The following is a 16,540-nucleotide window of genomic DNA, read 5'->3' as shown; positions in this document are numbered from 1 at the left end:
ACTTTGACTATAGATTTGACAATATATTTGTATGTAATGTGTTATAATTAAGTGGTTATTAATAAATCAAGAAGAAATCATGATTTCTCTAAGTTTCCCATTTATCCTGTTTTTTCCTTTTTATTTAAAATTGTTCATCTTTAAAATATTTTAAACATCATTACATGTAAAGTACCTATGATAATGAATAAACTAAATTATTTTTCATTTGTCATGTATTCATCTGTGTTATTAAACAGAATGTGGACTGCACTAGCCCAGGTTGTCGAAAACATAATTACCTTCACTTTGCTTTCACTCCACGATATACACTTAGCCCTTGACTGTATGAAATATTAATAAGTTGGTAAGTTAACCAATATTTTGTCATTACTGTTCAGTTGTCTATTTGTCCTTTATCAATATTATCCTATTTTTTGGTGACTGGCCAGTCCAGAGGTCCAAATCCCTTGACCTTGGTGTTATGAAACCAAGCTCTAACTAACTGAGTAACCAGCCAGCCCTATTATCAATCCTTGATATCACATATAAAGGTCAAGGATTCATAAATAAATGCCTCAGATTTGCTTTATTGGATGATCCTGATGAGCACACTGCATAAACAAAGATTAACGTAAGATAGAAAGCAAAATTCACATGATTTGCTACAATTTACAGTAAATTTATCTGTGCTTTCAGTAATAGAAAAAAATCTTATTTAAAACAATAGGAGAAAAAGCAACTCACCTTTTTGCACTCATCTGTTCGTTTAGCTTACTGTACATTTCTAGCACTGCATTAAAAAATATAACACTTTAGCATTCAAAATAAAAGAATATTTTGATATGATAAATGAAAATAAACCAGAGAAGAGTATATCACAAAATCATTAGTCTTCTCTATACTTTGTTAGGCTAATATTTTTAAATAAAATGTTATATACTTTAAGTAAATGTAAACATTTTAATTTCCATCTATATTGAACATCACAGTTTATATATATATTAGTATATTATATTGAACTTGGAACACTTGTATATGCTGACACCTTTAAGACATTAACCAACTAACAATTATGCTATTCAGAAATTACTGATATTTCTTCCTTGAAGTGGAAATGGAAGTTTGGACTTTAGTTATTTGAGAGAGAAAGTTGAGTGACAGTGATATTGATTGATTTTGATTCAACATACCAAGTAAAATAACATAACTGTGCTATCTCACTGTAAACAAAAATTTACATCAAATCCACAAAGAACAACCTCAAAAGCTTACAGCAGAGAGTGAATCAGGCAGTGAATAAAGGCAGAAATAAATAGAGTAAAGCATCTTTGTTTCATTCTTTCTATCAAAGGCCCAGAAATGCAATTACTCAATAAAATTGTCATAAGCTTCAGTAAGATAACACACTGTCACCAAAAAGATTTAAATGCAACTATGTAGATTGCCATTTAACCTTAGTAAAATTTCAAAGTATAAAGTGAATGAGTAATTATTATTGGCTCATCAAACCAACTCACATTTTCTGGGCCAGAGAGACAGACAACAATTTTTTCCAGATTTCTAGTCATATGGGTAGTCTCAGGAATCTCCAACTTTACAAAAGATACGGAAAATGATAAAAACTGAAATGGTGGCTATAGTGAACCAGCCCTAACTCTGTGGTTCATAGGACCCTATGCATATCTCTATCATAGCCCCTATATCATTATATTTCTCATATTCTTCAACCAAAGTATTAGGGTGAACATAGGACCTGGGACAGAGCCTACTGCTACAAGAATAAACCTTCTTTTAAGTCACCTGTTTCATCTCAACAATTTATTTAAATTTCACATTCATCTAATATTATTTCCATAAAAAAAAATGCTTTCCTCAAAAATAATCAAGGAAAAATAACATATCAGGAAAATGCATTGTTTATGCTGTGACTTCTTATATCCTCTCATACTCCTCCTAATCCAAGGAGGAGTTAGGCAATTATACTGCAATTGATGACTTACTTGTCTTTGTTCACATTAGACTGTAGAATCCTTCAAAAGCTGAGACTATATCATTTTCAACTTTATAGTTCCAACACCTACCATAATGCCTCATAAAAAAGTGTTTATGCATGGATAATTAAATAGAAGGATGGATAGAAGAAAGGAGATAATTCTCAGTGGGGCTATTAGGAACGCAATATTTATATGAATTCAGAGTTGCTGGGCCGGCCCGTGGCTCACTCGGGAGAGTGTGGTGCTGAGAACACCAAGGCCCCGGGTTCGGATCCCATATAGGGATGGCCAGTTCGCTCACTGGCTGAGCGTGGTGCTCACAGAGTTGCTATGTAGCCTTGAAAGCAAAAACAGTGGAAATAACAAAAACCTAACCTCTACTTCCCTTTATTTCTGTTTCAAATAGCCTGCAAGGGAAATAAGCTGAATTCAATTCTTCCTCACTCCATCAGAACTCAATTTTTTAGGCTTACTACCAGACAGGAACAAAGCATTCAAACTTCGAGGCAGTCTTCATGGCTATTACAACGTATCTGATGGTGGCAATGAGGTACTATTAAACATCACCATAAGGAAGTAGCTTTCTCAACCCTGAAATCTAATAGAATAAGCAGACATTTTATTCACTCAAAGTTAATGTGTAAATATCCCTGGTCCGCCAGAGATTAAACTGAGTAGAATGTTATTGATTCCAAGAAAGAGCTGGCCAGTTAGCTCAATTGGTTAGAACATGGTGCTGACACCACCAAGGGGTCCGGGGTTCGATCCCTGTATCAGCCAGCCACAAAAAGAAAAAAAAACAGTCTGCTAAAAACTAACAAGTCAGAAAACAATAATAAAATTTTTCTAGCCACTAAAATCTGCTGACAGTTTTAATAATATAATTTGTATTCTAAGCTGAATTTACATTACATAAATATTATTAAAAATCTCATTCTATTCCCATGGATATGGAGGCTTAGGTTCCTTCCTTTAAAAAAAAAGTTGAAAAATGGGACACTGAGATGAATTTAACTTATCATATTAAGAAAAAAATGACATATACCTGTTTTGGATCCAACTTAAAGTACGTTAATTCAGGTAAAGAAAATACTGGTTAGTTTTTTCAGAATTTATTTGATGTCCCAGTAATATTTAAGCCTTAACAGAAAGACCAGAAACTCAGTCTTTCCAAAGTGTAGGAAGAAAAGCAAGAAGGGAGAAGACCTAGCATTTCTGATGTTTTCTTACCTTACCAGCAAAATGAGATTGTGAACAAAGCAAAACTAACCTGTTAAGTGACAAACAGAAAACAATGGTAAACTAGAGGTAAAAAATTAAGCAAAGGTAAGAAAATATAATCAAAAGCCACTCTCCCCACGGGAAAGTATTCTGAGGAAAAACAAAAAATGTGTGGGGGTTGGGGGGAGGAAAAAAGGGCAACCTTGGCAGAGAGGAAATGGAAAGGTAGGGGTTGTTGTAGGAGACTGATGTGACAGATAAACAAGGGCTTTAAAACATGAGGAAACCATGAAAATTCAGGTAATAAAGTGAACAGGAAAAATACTATACTCATAGTCTTTGTGGGAAGGCAATCATCAAATAATCTGTCATTCCCATAATAAAGAATGACTATATGCTATTATTAAATTATAATTTTACCAAGCCAAACATTATATTGCAGACAAGTTTAACTCACCTGGAAGGCACAACTGCAGTTTTTCTACTACAGTTGTAATATTCCTCTGCTGAATTCTACATCGAATAATCTCTTCTGTTTGGATTATTACCTTAGAGAAGAAGAAATGTGCATATTTTTAAACAAATACTCAAATAGTATCCACATGTGAGTACACAAAACAAGGTATCATTTTCTCACCTCTTTTCCAGCATCTTGAAACCTTCGGTTGGTATCAGTAACTTGCACCTTAAAAATAATTTCACCTTAGTTAGACAAATATGCATAAAACTGCCCTGATGTAACTGTTCACCCTTGTAATCAGATCATGCTTCATGAGAAATTTAGAACAAAGAAATGCAAATTCAAATTAACTCTACAGCTTGAACTTGAACTTTTGATTGAAAAGGGCTTTTGTTAACTTCAATTACTTATGACAGTTCTTTTTAACAGATTCTGTGGCAAACTTCTCAAATTTACTCAGGATTTTTGAACTTTACTTGCTTCTCTAAGTCTGTCAAACAATTCAAATCACTGACCCAATTGACCACTGGTCCCTTTTTGATAACTTCAATGAGGTCTATGTGCCATTCATTGTCTGTAGGAAATGGTGATTGCATTTTATGGTAATTAAACATTCATACTTTGCTGAATGCAAACACTGGGTGGTTGATTAACATCAAACACGGAAATTTCAATCCACAGCAACATTTTAATGCTGCAGGTGCAGGCAAAGCTCAACCTCAAATTTTCCCACATATTAAGTGACTCATTAGGTCATCATAGTAAGGAAGCACATTCTAGTTTATTAAAAATCTCATTAATTTCTGAACAAAGATGCTCAGTGACCTCATTGATGCTGTATTTGGTCTCTTGTTATCTGAATATCCTTTATATAATGATTTTCTAATCGTAACCTTTGGTGAACGAGGGTCATTCTGTCTGCTAAGTGCTCTAAATGTAAAGGAAGACAATTAGAACAATTCTTGTAATTAAATATTTTATATTCTGACTGAACAAATACAGGTCTCATTTAATAAATGAGGTTTTTGCTGTATGGCAGAAAATGTAGACCAAATTTCTTTAAGAAAATTACACATTACTCTTAAACTTAAAAAAAAGTTTCAATCCTATTAAATAAATTTGAGAACAGAATCATTTATAGTAAGCTTTTATAGGATTTTAGAGGATAGCTTTTTATCAATACTATACAAATTGTCATTTTTAAAATTCTAAAACTCTAAATAAGGTCTCTTATTGTACGCATGTTTTGAGTTCATTTCCCTGCATAGAAAGAAATCCTGTTAAGTCAATGAATTACTTGCTTTAGAAAAAAAGAGACTACTCCTGTTATTAGCATGACAACTAACAGGGCATAAAAAGCACTACCAAATACATAAAAATTTACTTCTTGAAAGTAGTTTTTGTGTGTGTGTTTTTTTTTTTGTTTTTTTTTTTTTTTTTGGTGGCTGGACAGTATGTGAGGCCGCTTTCTAACCAACTGAGCTAACTAGCCAGCCCCAAAGTAGCACATTTAATAATGACTTATATATATGTATCATAAATTAATATTTGAGTAATTTAATGAGAACAAAGATAAGCAAAATTTTAACATATTTCTTACCTTCAGTTTTTCTGCATCAGCCCTTACTTTAAGGAGCTCTGTAATAGCATCTACAAAACCCTGATGATGAAAATTACACATCTTTTCGATTTCCTTGTCATGATTACGGATACAGGCATCTAATTTTTCCATAAACTTCTTGTGTGCATGCGGTTGGTCATCATACACAGACCTGAAGGTATATAAGAAAGCTAAAATTAACTTTCCAATTCACCGAAATTTCGCAATAGTTGATATCTTAAAATTAAATCACTGAACAAATAATCAGGTTTGATAGAATTCCCATTAGTGAAATAATTTGGGTGAAAAATATTTAATTTCTTTTTGAACATATTAATATTAAAAGAGCTACAAGCCCTCTAGTTATATCACTAAGTATCTGCAAATAAAGATCTGAGACTCAGGAGATGTTGGCCTAATATGTCTTTAACATACTAATGTTCAAAAAGAATCACTGAGTAAATGAATGATTAAGGAGTGAATAAACAAACTCATGCTTTCCATAGCATTTACTACATGTCAGGCCATGTCCTAAGTACTCTACATATTAACTCTTTAATGCTCACAACAAATCTATAAAGTAGGTATTATTATTACCCTTACTTTACAGATGAGTTAAAGATTATGTAACTGCCATAATTCCACAATGAGCAAGTTATTGCTGGGATATGAATCCTGGCAGTCTGGCTCCAGAGTTCATATTCTCAAATACAAGGCCACATTGCAGTCACCACGGTGTTCTCTAAACATGGCATACACATTCCTACTGTACCTCAACTTATGTGGTCTCCACATAAAGGACACCCCCTATTCCCTATTTAACAGGCAGTAAAGGACTAACCTTGCCACCAGCTCCAGGGAGGGAAGCCTTTGGAATGCCCTGCCTGATAAGTGTCTTTGTTTAGCTGGGGGCCCTGGACTGCCAAACAGTGGGTGCTAACAATGTGATTTGTAGTGGGGGCCTTGGGCCACACAGTTTTATCTTTGAAGGGGCTGGAGACCTCATAAGGTCAGTAAAGTGGGCAGTCGGCCATGTCTACATGGGCAGTCAGACATATCCACATGATCAAACTCCAATAAAAGTCCTGAACACTAAGGCTTGGGTGATTTCCCTGACTGGTAATACTCTGCGAGTGTTACCACACATCCTGGCTGGGAGAATTAAGTGCTGTCCACACAATTCCACTCAGAAAGGACAACTGAAAGCTTGTACCTGGAACTCTCCAAGGCCTTGTCCTACGTGTCTTTTCCATTGTTAATTTTAACCTAGATTCCTTTGCTGTAACAAACCGTAACTGTGAGTAAATAGCTTTGCTAAATTCTGTGAGTCCTTCCAGCACATTACTGAAACTGAGGGTGGTCCTCGGGGACTTCCCAAACTGTACTCCACAATATATTGCCCATTGTTTGAGGTTTAGTTCAAGTCCCATTTCCTCCAACAGGCCTTTGCAAATCATTTCCATGCCAAGTAATCTTTTCATCTGCAGCTAGATAGGTAAACTTATAGTCCTTTACAGTTATACTAAAATATAATCATATATTACTTATATTGTAATTTAAATATTTCATGTATATATCATATATTTTATTTCCCCAAACAGACCATAAGCTTCTTGAGGGCAGCCTCTACACCTTAGGTTTTTAATGAGTACCTGCTTTAACACTAGAGACCTCAATATAGGATAACAATTAAGAACTTGGGCTCCTTAAAACCTGAGCAGAAACTAGACTCTGATCTCAGACATCTTCTCTTTTCTACCTGTAGTACTCTCTCGATCTCATCTTGACTTGTAGCTTTAAATTCCATAAACACACTGACACCTCCCAAATTTATATTTTCAGCCCTGATCTCTCCTCAAACTTCAAACTCATACATCTTTCCAACTGGATGTCTAATAAGCATCTCAAATATATCCAAAAATAAATACCTGATCTTCTTCCCCAAAATCTGCTCCTCCCATAGTCTTCCTCATCTCAGTAAACTCCTTTCTTCTAGTTGCTCGGGCAAAAAACCTTGAAATCATCCCTGACTATTCTCTTTCTTTCATCCTCCACCCCAAAATCATCCAGCAAACCAAACCACATCTCACTACCTCCCCTGTTATCACCCTGGACTAAGCCATCAACATGTCTTACCTAGATTATTGCCAATTGCTTCCTGACTGGTCTCCCTGATTCCAACCTTGTTCCCCTTCAGTCTGTTCTCAACACAGTAGCCATTAGATGATGGCTAATGGAAATGATCGCATTAAAACACAAGTCAGATCCCATGTCTCTCTTCTGCTCAAAACCTTATTTCTCTTACAACAGCCCATTGGCCCTACATAATTTTGCCCCATGTTACCTCACTGACCTCACTTCCTACCACTTACTCTCCATGCCAGTGACACTGGCCTCCTCATGGTTTCTTAACCATTACAGGCACATTCCTGTCCTATGTTCTATACATGCTGTTTCCTCTACATGGACCACATTTCTCTTATATGGCTGCCTCCCTCACCTTCTTCAGGTCTTTTATCCTCTTCTTGGTAAAGCCCTTTCTGGCTACAATATCTACATCTCACACACACACACACACACACACACACACACACACACACACACACACAATCTCCTTCCCTGCTTTATTTTTTTTTCTAAAATAAACGAGTTTATCACTGTATCATTCTTACCACTGTACAATACTCTCTATTTTGTTTATTATCTATCTTCTCCCACTGGAATATAAGTTGCTTGAGGACACACAGTTTTTGTCTGTTTCGTTTCCTATGGTATCCCCAGCCCTAGGACAGTGTCTATCATATGGCAGATGCTCAATAAATTGATGGATGGATGGATGGATGGATGGATGGATGGATGGATGGATGGATGGATGGATGGGAAAGACAGAATCAGAAAGGGCATTACCAGCTGTTCAGCTTCAGGTAACCCACCTGACTTCTCTAAATCTCAATTTTCTCAACCATAAAATAGGGATAAAAATAGTACTACAGCAATGAACAACTGGAATTTGAAGTTAAAAACACAATACCATTTTCATTAGCATCCCCCCAAATGAAATAGTTACATATAAAATTAAATGGAGGCAGACATGTCCAAGGAAAATTGCGGGAATATGATCCCTCTATGAATCTTGTGATAGATGAATGTGTGGAGATGGCAACTACTGGGCAACAGAACAATATTGGAATGGTGGTAATACAAGGAAATAGTACTATCACGTTAGAAGCCTTGGACTGTTCAGCAGAGAAATCCATGTCCCCTTTGTAAAGGGCCTGTTTTTACTATGGTGTAAAAATCAGGTCATGTACATTTTCATATTAAACTTTATGTTAAATAAAAAATAAAAATTAAAAAAAACACTGTGATTTTGTGGAAACAATGGGAAAATAGATAAATGGAAAAGAACAAACAGCCCAGAAATAGACCCACATAAATATAATCAACTGAACTTTGACAAAGGAGCAAAGGTAATACAATCAAGAAAAGATAGTCTTTTTAACACATGGTACTGGAACAACTGGACATTCATATGCAAAAATATGAATCTAGCCACAGACCTTACATCCTTCACAAAAAATTGACTCAAAATGGGATTACAGGCCTAAATGTAAAATGCAAAACTATAAATGTCCTAGACATAACATAGAAGAAAATCTAGATGATCATGGGGTTACCATTAACTTTTCTGATACAACACCAAAGGCACAATCCACGAAGGAAAGAATTGATAAGCTGGATATCATTAAAATCAGAAAGTTCTACTCCGTGAAAGACACAGGCAAGAAAACAAAAAGAGGAACCACAGACTGGAAGAAAATATTTTCAAAATTTATTTGTTTTCATTTGTTTCATTATATATTTGTCCCAACCTATAGAATGCACACCACCAAGATAAAAGACTGTTACACAAAAGATACAAAGAACACTTAAAAGTCAACAATAAGAAAATGAACAATCTGACTTTAAAACGTGCCAAAAACCTTAACAGACACCTCACCAAAGAAGATACACGGATGGCAGATCAGCATATGAAAAGATGCTCCATATCATATAACATCAGGAAAATGCAAACTAAAACAATGAGATACCGTTACATGTACCTGTTAGGATGGCCAAAATCCAGAACAAAGGAAGCACCAAATGCTGGTGAGGACAAAGAGAAACAGGAACTCTCATTCAGTGCTGGTGGGAATGCAAAACGGTACAGCCATTTCGGAAGACAGTTTCACATTTTCTCACGAAACTACACATACTCTTACCATATGCAATCATGATCCTTAGTATTTATTCAAAGAAGCTGAAAACTATGCCTACACAAAAACCTGCACATGAATTTTATAGCAGCTTTATTTGTAATTGTCAAAACTTGGAAGTAACCAAGATGTCCTTCACTAGGTGAATGGTTAATAAACTGTGGTTCATCCATACAATGCAATATTATTCAACACTAAAAGGAAATGAGCTATCAAGCTGAAACTTGATGGAGGAAACTCAAATGCATATTACTAAGTGAAAGAAGCCAATCTAAAAAGGGTATATATTGTATGATTCCAACTATGTAACATTCTGGGAAAGGCAAAACTACGGAGATGATAAAAAGATCAGTGGTTGCCAGCGGGGAGGGTGGGATGAATAGGCAGAACACAGAAGATTTTTAGGGTAGTGAAAATATCCTGTATGATACTATAATGGATACATGTCATTATATATTTGTCCCAACCTATAGAAGTCACACCACCAAGAGTGAATCCTAACGTAAACTATGGACTTTGGTTAATTATGATGTATCCACATAGGTTCATCAGTTCCAACAAATGTACCACACTGGTGGGGGAATGTTGATATCGGGGAAGCTTTGCATGAGTCGGGTTGAGGGTATATGAGAAATCTCTATGCCTTCCTCTTAATTTTGCTGTGAACCTAAAACTGCTCTAAAAAAATTAAGTCTTTTGAAAAAAATGGTATCAGAGTGTTATGAGAATTAAATTAGTAAACATGAAAAATTCTTTAAAGTTCTTAAAAATTCTTACCACTGACACATGGTAAGTGCTTCAATACATACTGGCTGCAAGCATAGTATGCACATAAGAGAAAACCAAATCATTGTTAAATGAGTGAACCAGCAGCCGAATAATTGCGTACTAGCAGCAAATATCAAATAAACATGGCTAATACTCAATTACCCATGCTGAATGATCTACCACTAATACCTGACACTACATGGCCTTTTGCATTTTTTCAATCTAGTGTTTCACTTATTTCTTATACCACACCAGAGAAAATACATTGTCTCCTTTTCACAAATGAGGATACAGGGAAAGAAATAGTAAATGACTTGCTCAACATAGCCTAGTTAAAGAGTGACTAAGGCAGTACCAGATTCCCTACTTCCGTGCTTTTCCACAATTAACACATACTGTATAACTAACAAGAATTCCTTGTTAAACAAATAACATTATTCCTAAGGGAAATTCATGTGCAAGTTTATCTAATTGATGTACGTGAACTATAAACAACAAATTGTTATTTCATAATTATGAGAAAGTATTGTATTTCTTTTGAGTAATATATATACATTTCTAAGATTTTTAAATATATAATATTTTAATAAGTACCAGTTTGGTACTTATCTGGCTTTTAAAATACCAGGTAGTAAACAGAATATATCAAAAGAACTGGCTTTTTTTTTCCTATTACAGTTGTCACATTGCAGCAAAAATCTAGCAAGAGCTATTTTAGGACTGTACTGCCACAAACTCCCTCTAATAGAGGATTTGACTCCTTTTGTGAGTGTAAACGCAGTGATGTTATCCCTTTAAAAAAATAATAACACACAAATAAAAAGGAAGAAGAGAAACAATAGTTCTTTCCCAGAAGTCTATTTTATCTTGGAAAGTTCTCAAAATCCATCCTTTGGTATGTCTTTCCAATTTATTCTCCAGAGTTTTAAAAACAAAATTACTCCCATTTTATAGTAATTCAGGATACTGACAGTGCACTATTGTAGCAATAGAGGTGAACTCCTTTTTCTACTGATATTTTAGTATGGGGGAAAACAATATCAGAACATATGCCATACCCACCCTCCATTAATAGAAAACCAAAGCCTAAAATGGGTAACTATTTATATCCCATGCCTGCTGCTGTACCTCATCTTCTCACTCATATGTGGGAGCTAAAAAAAAACAAAAAAAAGTTGAGCTTATAGAAGAGTAGACTGTGGTTACTAGAGGCGGAGAAGGGGAGGGGATGGGGGGATAGAGAGAGGCTGGTTAATGGATACAAAATCACAGCTAGATAGGAAAAATAAGTTGTAGTGGACTAAAGTAGTGCTAGGCATCTATAATTAACAATAATTTATTGTATGTTCTCAATTGGCTAGAAAAGAGGAACTCAAATGCTCTCATCACAAAGAAACAACAAATTTTCATGATGACAAATATGCAAATTACCATGATTTGATCATCACACAATGCATACATGTATTGAAGTACAACTCTGCACCCCATAAATATATACAATCGATATGGGTCAATTAAAAACTAAATTAAATTTAAATTTAAAAATTAGAATAAGCTAAAAAAAAATAGAACTATAAATCCTGATGGAAGAAATAAAAATAACATTAAGGAATTAATATTGAATGAGAAGAGTAGACCTTGAACTACCAATTACTAAGTCTCAGTCTCTCCTGACCCTTGATAATCATTTGCTATTCCAGACATGAGTACAAGCTGCACTCCAAGCTGATACAACCACTTGTCATCCATAATCCAGATTAATAAGCAGAGTACACAGAAATAAATTCATGGAGATGAAGGAAAGTTCAGGAACAAATTGCATTTAAAGAAGTACTGAAGTATCAGGCAAGTGCCAGAATCCCAAATTCATCAAATGATAGAATGTTAGTCCTAGAAAGGACCCAGAAAGTTCCTAGATCCAACTATCTCATTTTAATAAATGCACACAAATCTAAATGCCAGCAAGCAAGCACTCAAAATGGAATTCATCACTACATGTAGTTAATTAATCATCTAATCACACTGATAAAAAGTAATATTAAAAAATAACTAGGTTAGAAATAGATATGTAGCAGAATGTTGGAAAGAGAAAAAAAGCAAAAGCAACTCTCCTATCCCAAGAATTTCTTGACATAGTTGCATAGCAGAAATTATCAACCTTTTCTCTGAAGAGATCTATGTTTAAATTTAATTTGGAGAGATGGTGGAAGGTGACGACTATGGAAAGAAGGAGAGAAGATGTGCTCTCCCATTCAACAATACCTCACAGTGACTTAACTGACCATAGAGAGGAGTCAAATTTGCTGCTTCTGACTCAGTGTTGGTGATGATAAAAATAACAATAGCAAAACACCAAGTCCTTACTATGTAATAAGCACTTTACATGCATTATCTCATTAAATATTCACTACAGCTTTACAACATAGATTCTGTTAGTTATTTGTAAAACCCAATCTACGAATGTAGTTTGAGAAGATTAAAACATCAAGTCCAAAGTCACACAGCAACAGAGCCAAGATTTAACCCCAGGTCTACCTGACTCCAAAGCCAGTGTTCTTAACTATTATGGCATATAGACTCTCCAGTCACAAATGGTGATAAGCAGCAGGGAATGCAGAAAGGAAGTTACCAGCATAGCAACCAACCAGATCACCTTTGAAGATCAACAATTGAGAATGACTCAATAGGGAATCCCTGATGTGCACTGTTGCACCCATCAGGTGAAATCAACCAATGGACAGAAAAAGGGGATGAGAACTGAGGCATAGCTAATTGTTAGGCATATTAAATTACAAATGCAACAAAACAAAGAGGAGCAAATATGAAGTAGAGAAAACTGAGCACTCTATACTTGTCTTACTTCAATTGAAGGGGCTTGGAAAAATCTTTTTTTTTTTTTGGTCTTTAAATGATGATCATTATTCTTTGAAATTTTGATTTGCAGGATAGGAAAGGAAATACTGTTCAGCACTATTCATTCTCTGAACTCAAAGTTGGTTAATAGTTATATCCACCTAGTTAATATACTAATGTGATATATTACTATTGTAAATTTTTAAGCAATATACAATTATAATGAAAATAACTTTTTCTTCTTCAAAATGTCCCCCAGAACTTTATAATGTCTATTGGCAAGTCTAATCAAGTTCCTATAAATAAACATACACAATACATGACAGAACCAGCAAGAGTGAACATTAGAAAGTTGGTAAATTTCCCTTTATCCTACATCCACTATGGTTATATCTTAGTGCTCCATACACGGATAATAACAATATCAGAGAGTGCAGTCATTTCTTCCAAAAGCTTAGCACAATAAAATCCTACTTCTGGCAAAATTTAATGCTACTCAGACGAAAATACAGATGCAAAATCAATTTTAAAAGAAGAGAAGCCTTTAAAAATTCAAGTGAATAAAAAACAAAAATGACATGTTAAAGATTTTACTTACATATTTTAATTTCAGCAAGTAGGAACACATAAAAGCATTGTGTATGTCTCAAGAGCATTGATAAAAAATTTTTAAAGTACAAACACATTTTCTATCTTCAGTATATCTAATCTTGCACACCAAAACAGTACTGAAATGTGAGTTATTGCACAGTACTTGATCATCTACTATATCAGGCTTATGGAATTTAAACAAGTAAATAATCTTTCAGAGATGCTTTCTTGAATTGTATGTATAGGACTCCACCTAGTGGTAATAAAATAAATGTAAAAATAAGAAAATTAAAATGTTAAAATTGGTTCACTGAAAATTAATGCTTTTATCATCAAATTAAACGTCTTAACTGAAGAACTAGGCTACTTCAATTCTTTTGAAAAAATGCTATATTCTGTAAATAAAATAAATGATTCAGTAATCATATTCCACGGTTTAATTTTTTTAAGAAAAAGGTCTCTTTTTGATGAAAAACAAACATTCACAATATATTATATGAAAAAGGATTTTCTTATCACTGGTAACATATGAGGATATTTTTTGTCAAAAAGCACATAATATCTTTATATTATTTTCGGTATCTTTTTCTTTCACTGTATCTTCATTGTAAAGAATAATTCCATTCTTTTGGGCATTCTTTATTCTTGCAGTCTACAGGCATTTTTACTATTCTTTCACCAGTGCTTCAAATGGCATATAAAGCTTAATTTCTAAAATATCAATCTTAATTTTGTATTTCTAGTAATTCGTAATAAAATTTGGTATTTCATATTAATGAGTGTTGGGAAAATAGAATAATTTGGTCAGGCTCCCCTCACCTCGGAGCCAGTTCAGGGCAGTTCAGTAAACATTGTGTGTGGGGGTGGAGTACGTGCGCCTGCAAGGTGGCACCACTATGGCTGGTTTTTACTGCCTCAGGCACCCACCCTGCACAGCCATGTTTTTTCCAGACCTGTAGCTTCCAAGGACCGTGTGGCTGGTTCCCTAGCATATAGACCTGCATGTAGGGGTCTGGTGACACAGCCTGGCATGGAAGGGTCTGGTGACCCAGCCTGATATGTGAAGGGTTTGTGACCCAGTCTGTGAAGGGCCTTGAGGGGTCTGGGAGCTCCAGACCCAGCCCTAGCTCAACCATCAGCCCAGTTGGTGCAGGATTACCTGCAGGTAAAAGAGCCACGACAACTAGCATGGTTGCCTAGCTTTACAATTGGTGTCACGAACAGGATTAAGAGCTAGACAATTGGCGCTGTGAGCAGGATTCGAGACATTAGCCTTGTCACAGCCAGACAAATTGGTGTGGTTGGCAGGATTACACCACATTTAGCATAGCCTGCGATAGGACTCTGAGCAGATACAAGAGCTGAAAGCCCTTGGAAGGAGGAGGAAATGTGGCTATTTGTGAATATGCTTTGCCCTATGGCCACCTTCCTGCTGACTGGGATCTGTCTGCTGCACACAGTACTGCAAGGCAGCATAGACCAAGTACTACAATGCAAAACCCTTTGGGAGCGAGAAGAAATGTGGCTGTCTTTGAGCGTGTGGTGCCCAGTGGCCACTTTTCTGCTGACTGGAGTGTGGCTGCTGCTCACTCTGCTGCAAGTTGATCAAGATTTGAAGCGGAAAGCAGAGTTGTTGGTGGATGATGTGCAGCTACTGGCAGATTCGAGGCAGAAAGCAAAGTTGTTGGAAGCATGGATAAATGTCCTGGAGGATGACGTGTGGCGACTGGCCACTCCTGCCCCTCATACCAGGGAAGACAACCAATCCAATGGTGAGTTGGGGGAAACCATGCATCTCCAGGCACGACCTGTTGTGCATGAAAAATTGAGGCACGAGCAGCCTATGGGACCAGATGGACAACCAGTGGGCGATCCACAGGTGACCTAGTTCACTACCTATGTCCCGTATACCCAGGTTGAACTGGTTGACTTGGGGAGACAGTTCAGAAAGAAACATGGGGAGACCCTGGCTGTTTGGCTGTTGCAGTTATGGGACCTAGGGGTGGATAGTATAATGTGCTCTGGTGAGGAGGTGGAGAAATCGGCCTCCATCACCATGCACCCCTCCCTGAGATAACAGCTTCAAAATACCACAGGTACGCACCAGGGCGAGGTAATCACTCCTTGATGAACTGGGTGAATGCAGCTGCCCGAACCATATGGGCAAATGCTGGAGAACTGCCCCAAATGGATAGTAAATGGCAAACATATGCTGAGCTGGTCCAAATCATTCAATAGCTGGGGATGCAGCAGTCCATGTTTAATGTGAACATTCGTGGCCCAGGCGATGACAGCATGAGAGACATAGTGCTGCAAAATGCCCCATCAATGTCCTTTGGGTCACTGATGGCCATACTGGCCCCATACATTGGTCATCCTATGCATGCGGTAACGACCATGATAGCCAGCTTGGGTGAAGTAGAGAATAGCAGACAAGCAAAAGGGGTCCGAAAGGTAGCTAAGACCAGACCCCCAAGAAATACTCGGGATTTTATCCCAAAGGGACCAAGCAAGACTAGCCATAAGCAAATGTGGCTTGACTTGCTTGCAGCAGGGGTTGATAAAAAGAAAACTGACCGGAAGCCAAAGGCAGTCCTGTTTGCCTTGTGGCAGCAATTGCACCCTGAACAGTGTTTCACCAGTTTCAAGAAAGAGGTAGCAAGGTACGCTCAGTGGATTATTTAAAGGACTTTTTGGTTGCTCCTGAGGAGGCGGATGAACTGTTCCATTCTGATTAGGGAGCAGGCCGAGGTACTTGTCTTTTGGGGGCAGGCGAGGACCAGAGGCTTCATGTTGAATTGGCAATATATTGGTT

General features: G+C 36.4%; 1 protein-coding gene across 5 annotated transcripts in view; it reads right to left on the bottom strand.

Annotated features, from left to right (window-relative positions):
• The window catches only part of EXOC6 (exocyst complex component 6), a 205,165-nt gene that overhangs the window by 143,246 nt on the left and 45,379 nt on the right, over positions 1–16,540 (bottom strand). For all 5 annotated transcript variants that reach the window (XM_063101916.1, XM_063101918.1, XM_063101919.1 and 2 more), the window contains exons 2-5: positions 5,258–5,429; positions 3,835–3,882; positions 3,655–3,745; positions 727–772 (exon numbers count right to left, since the gene is read on the bottom strand). In XM_063101916.1, coding sequence (XP_062957986.1) covers positions 727–772; positions 3,655–3,745; positions 3,835–3,882; positions 5,258–5,429 — 357 coding nt within the window. The remainder of the gene's footprint in view (positions 1–726; positions 773–3,654; positions 3,746–3,834; positions 3,883–5,257; positions 5,430–16,540) is intronic.

Source organism: Cynocephalus volans, chromosome 7, assembly GCF_027409185.1.
Source record: "Cynocephalus volans isolate mCynVol1 chromosome 7, mCynVol1.pri, whole genome shotgun sequence".
NCBI classification, from domain to species: domain Eukaryota; kingdom Metazoa; phylum Chordata; class Mammalia; order Dermoptera; family Cynocephalidae; genus Cynocephalus; species Cynocephalus volans.
The sequence above is the reverse complement of the archived record's forward strand: the minus strand, read 5'-3'. Positions and strand labels throughout refer to the sequence as shown.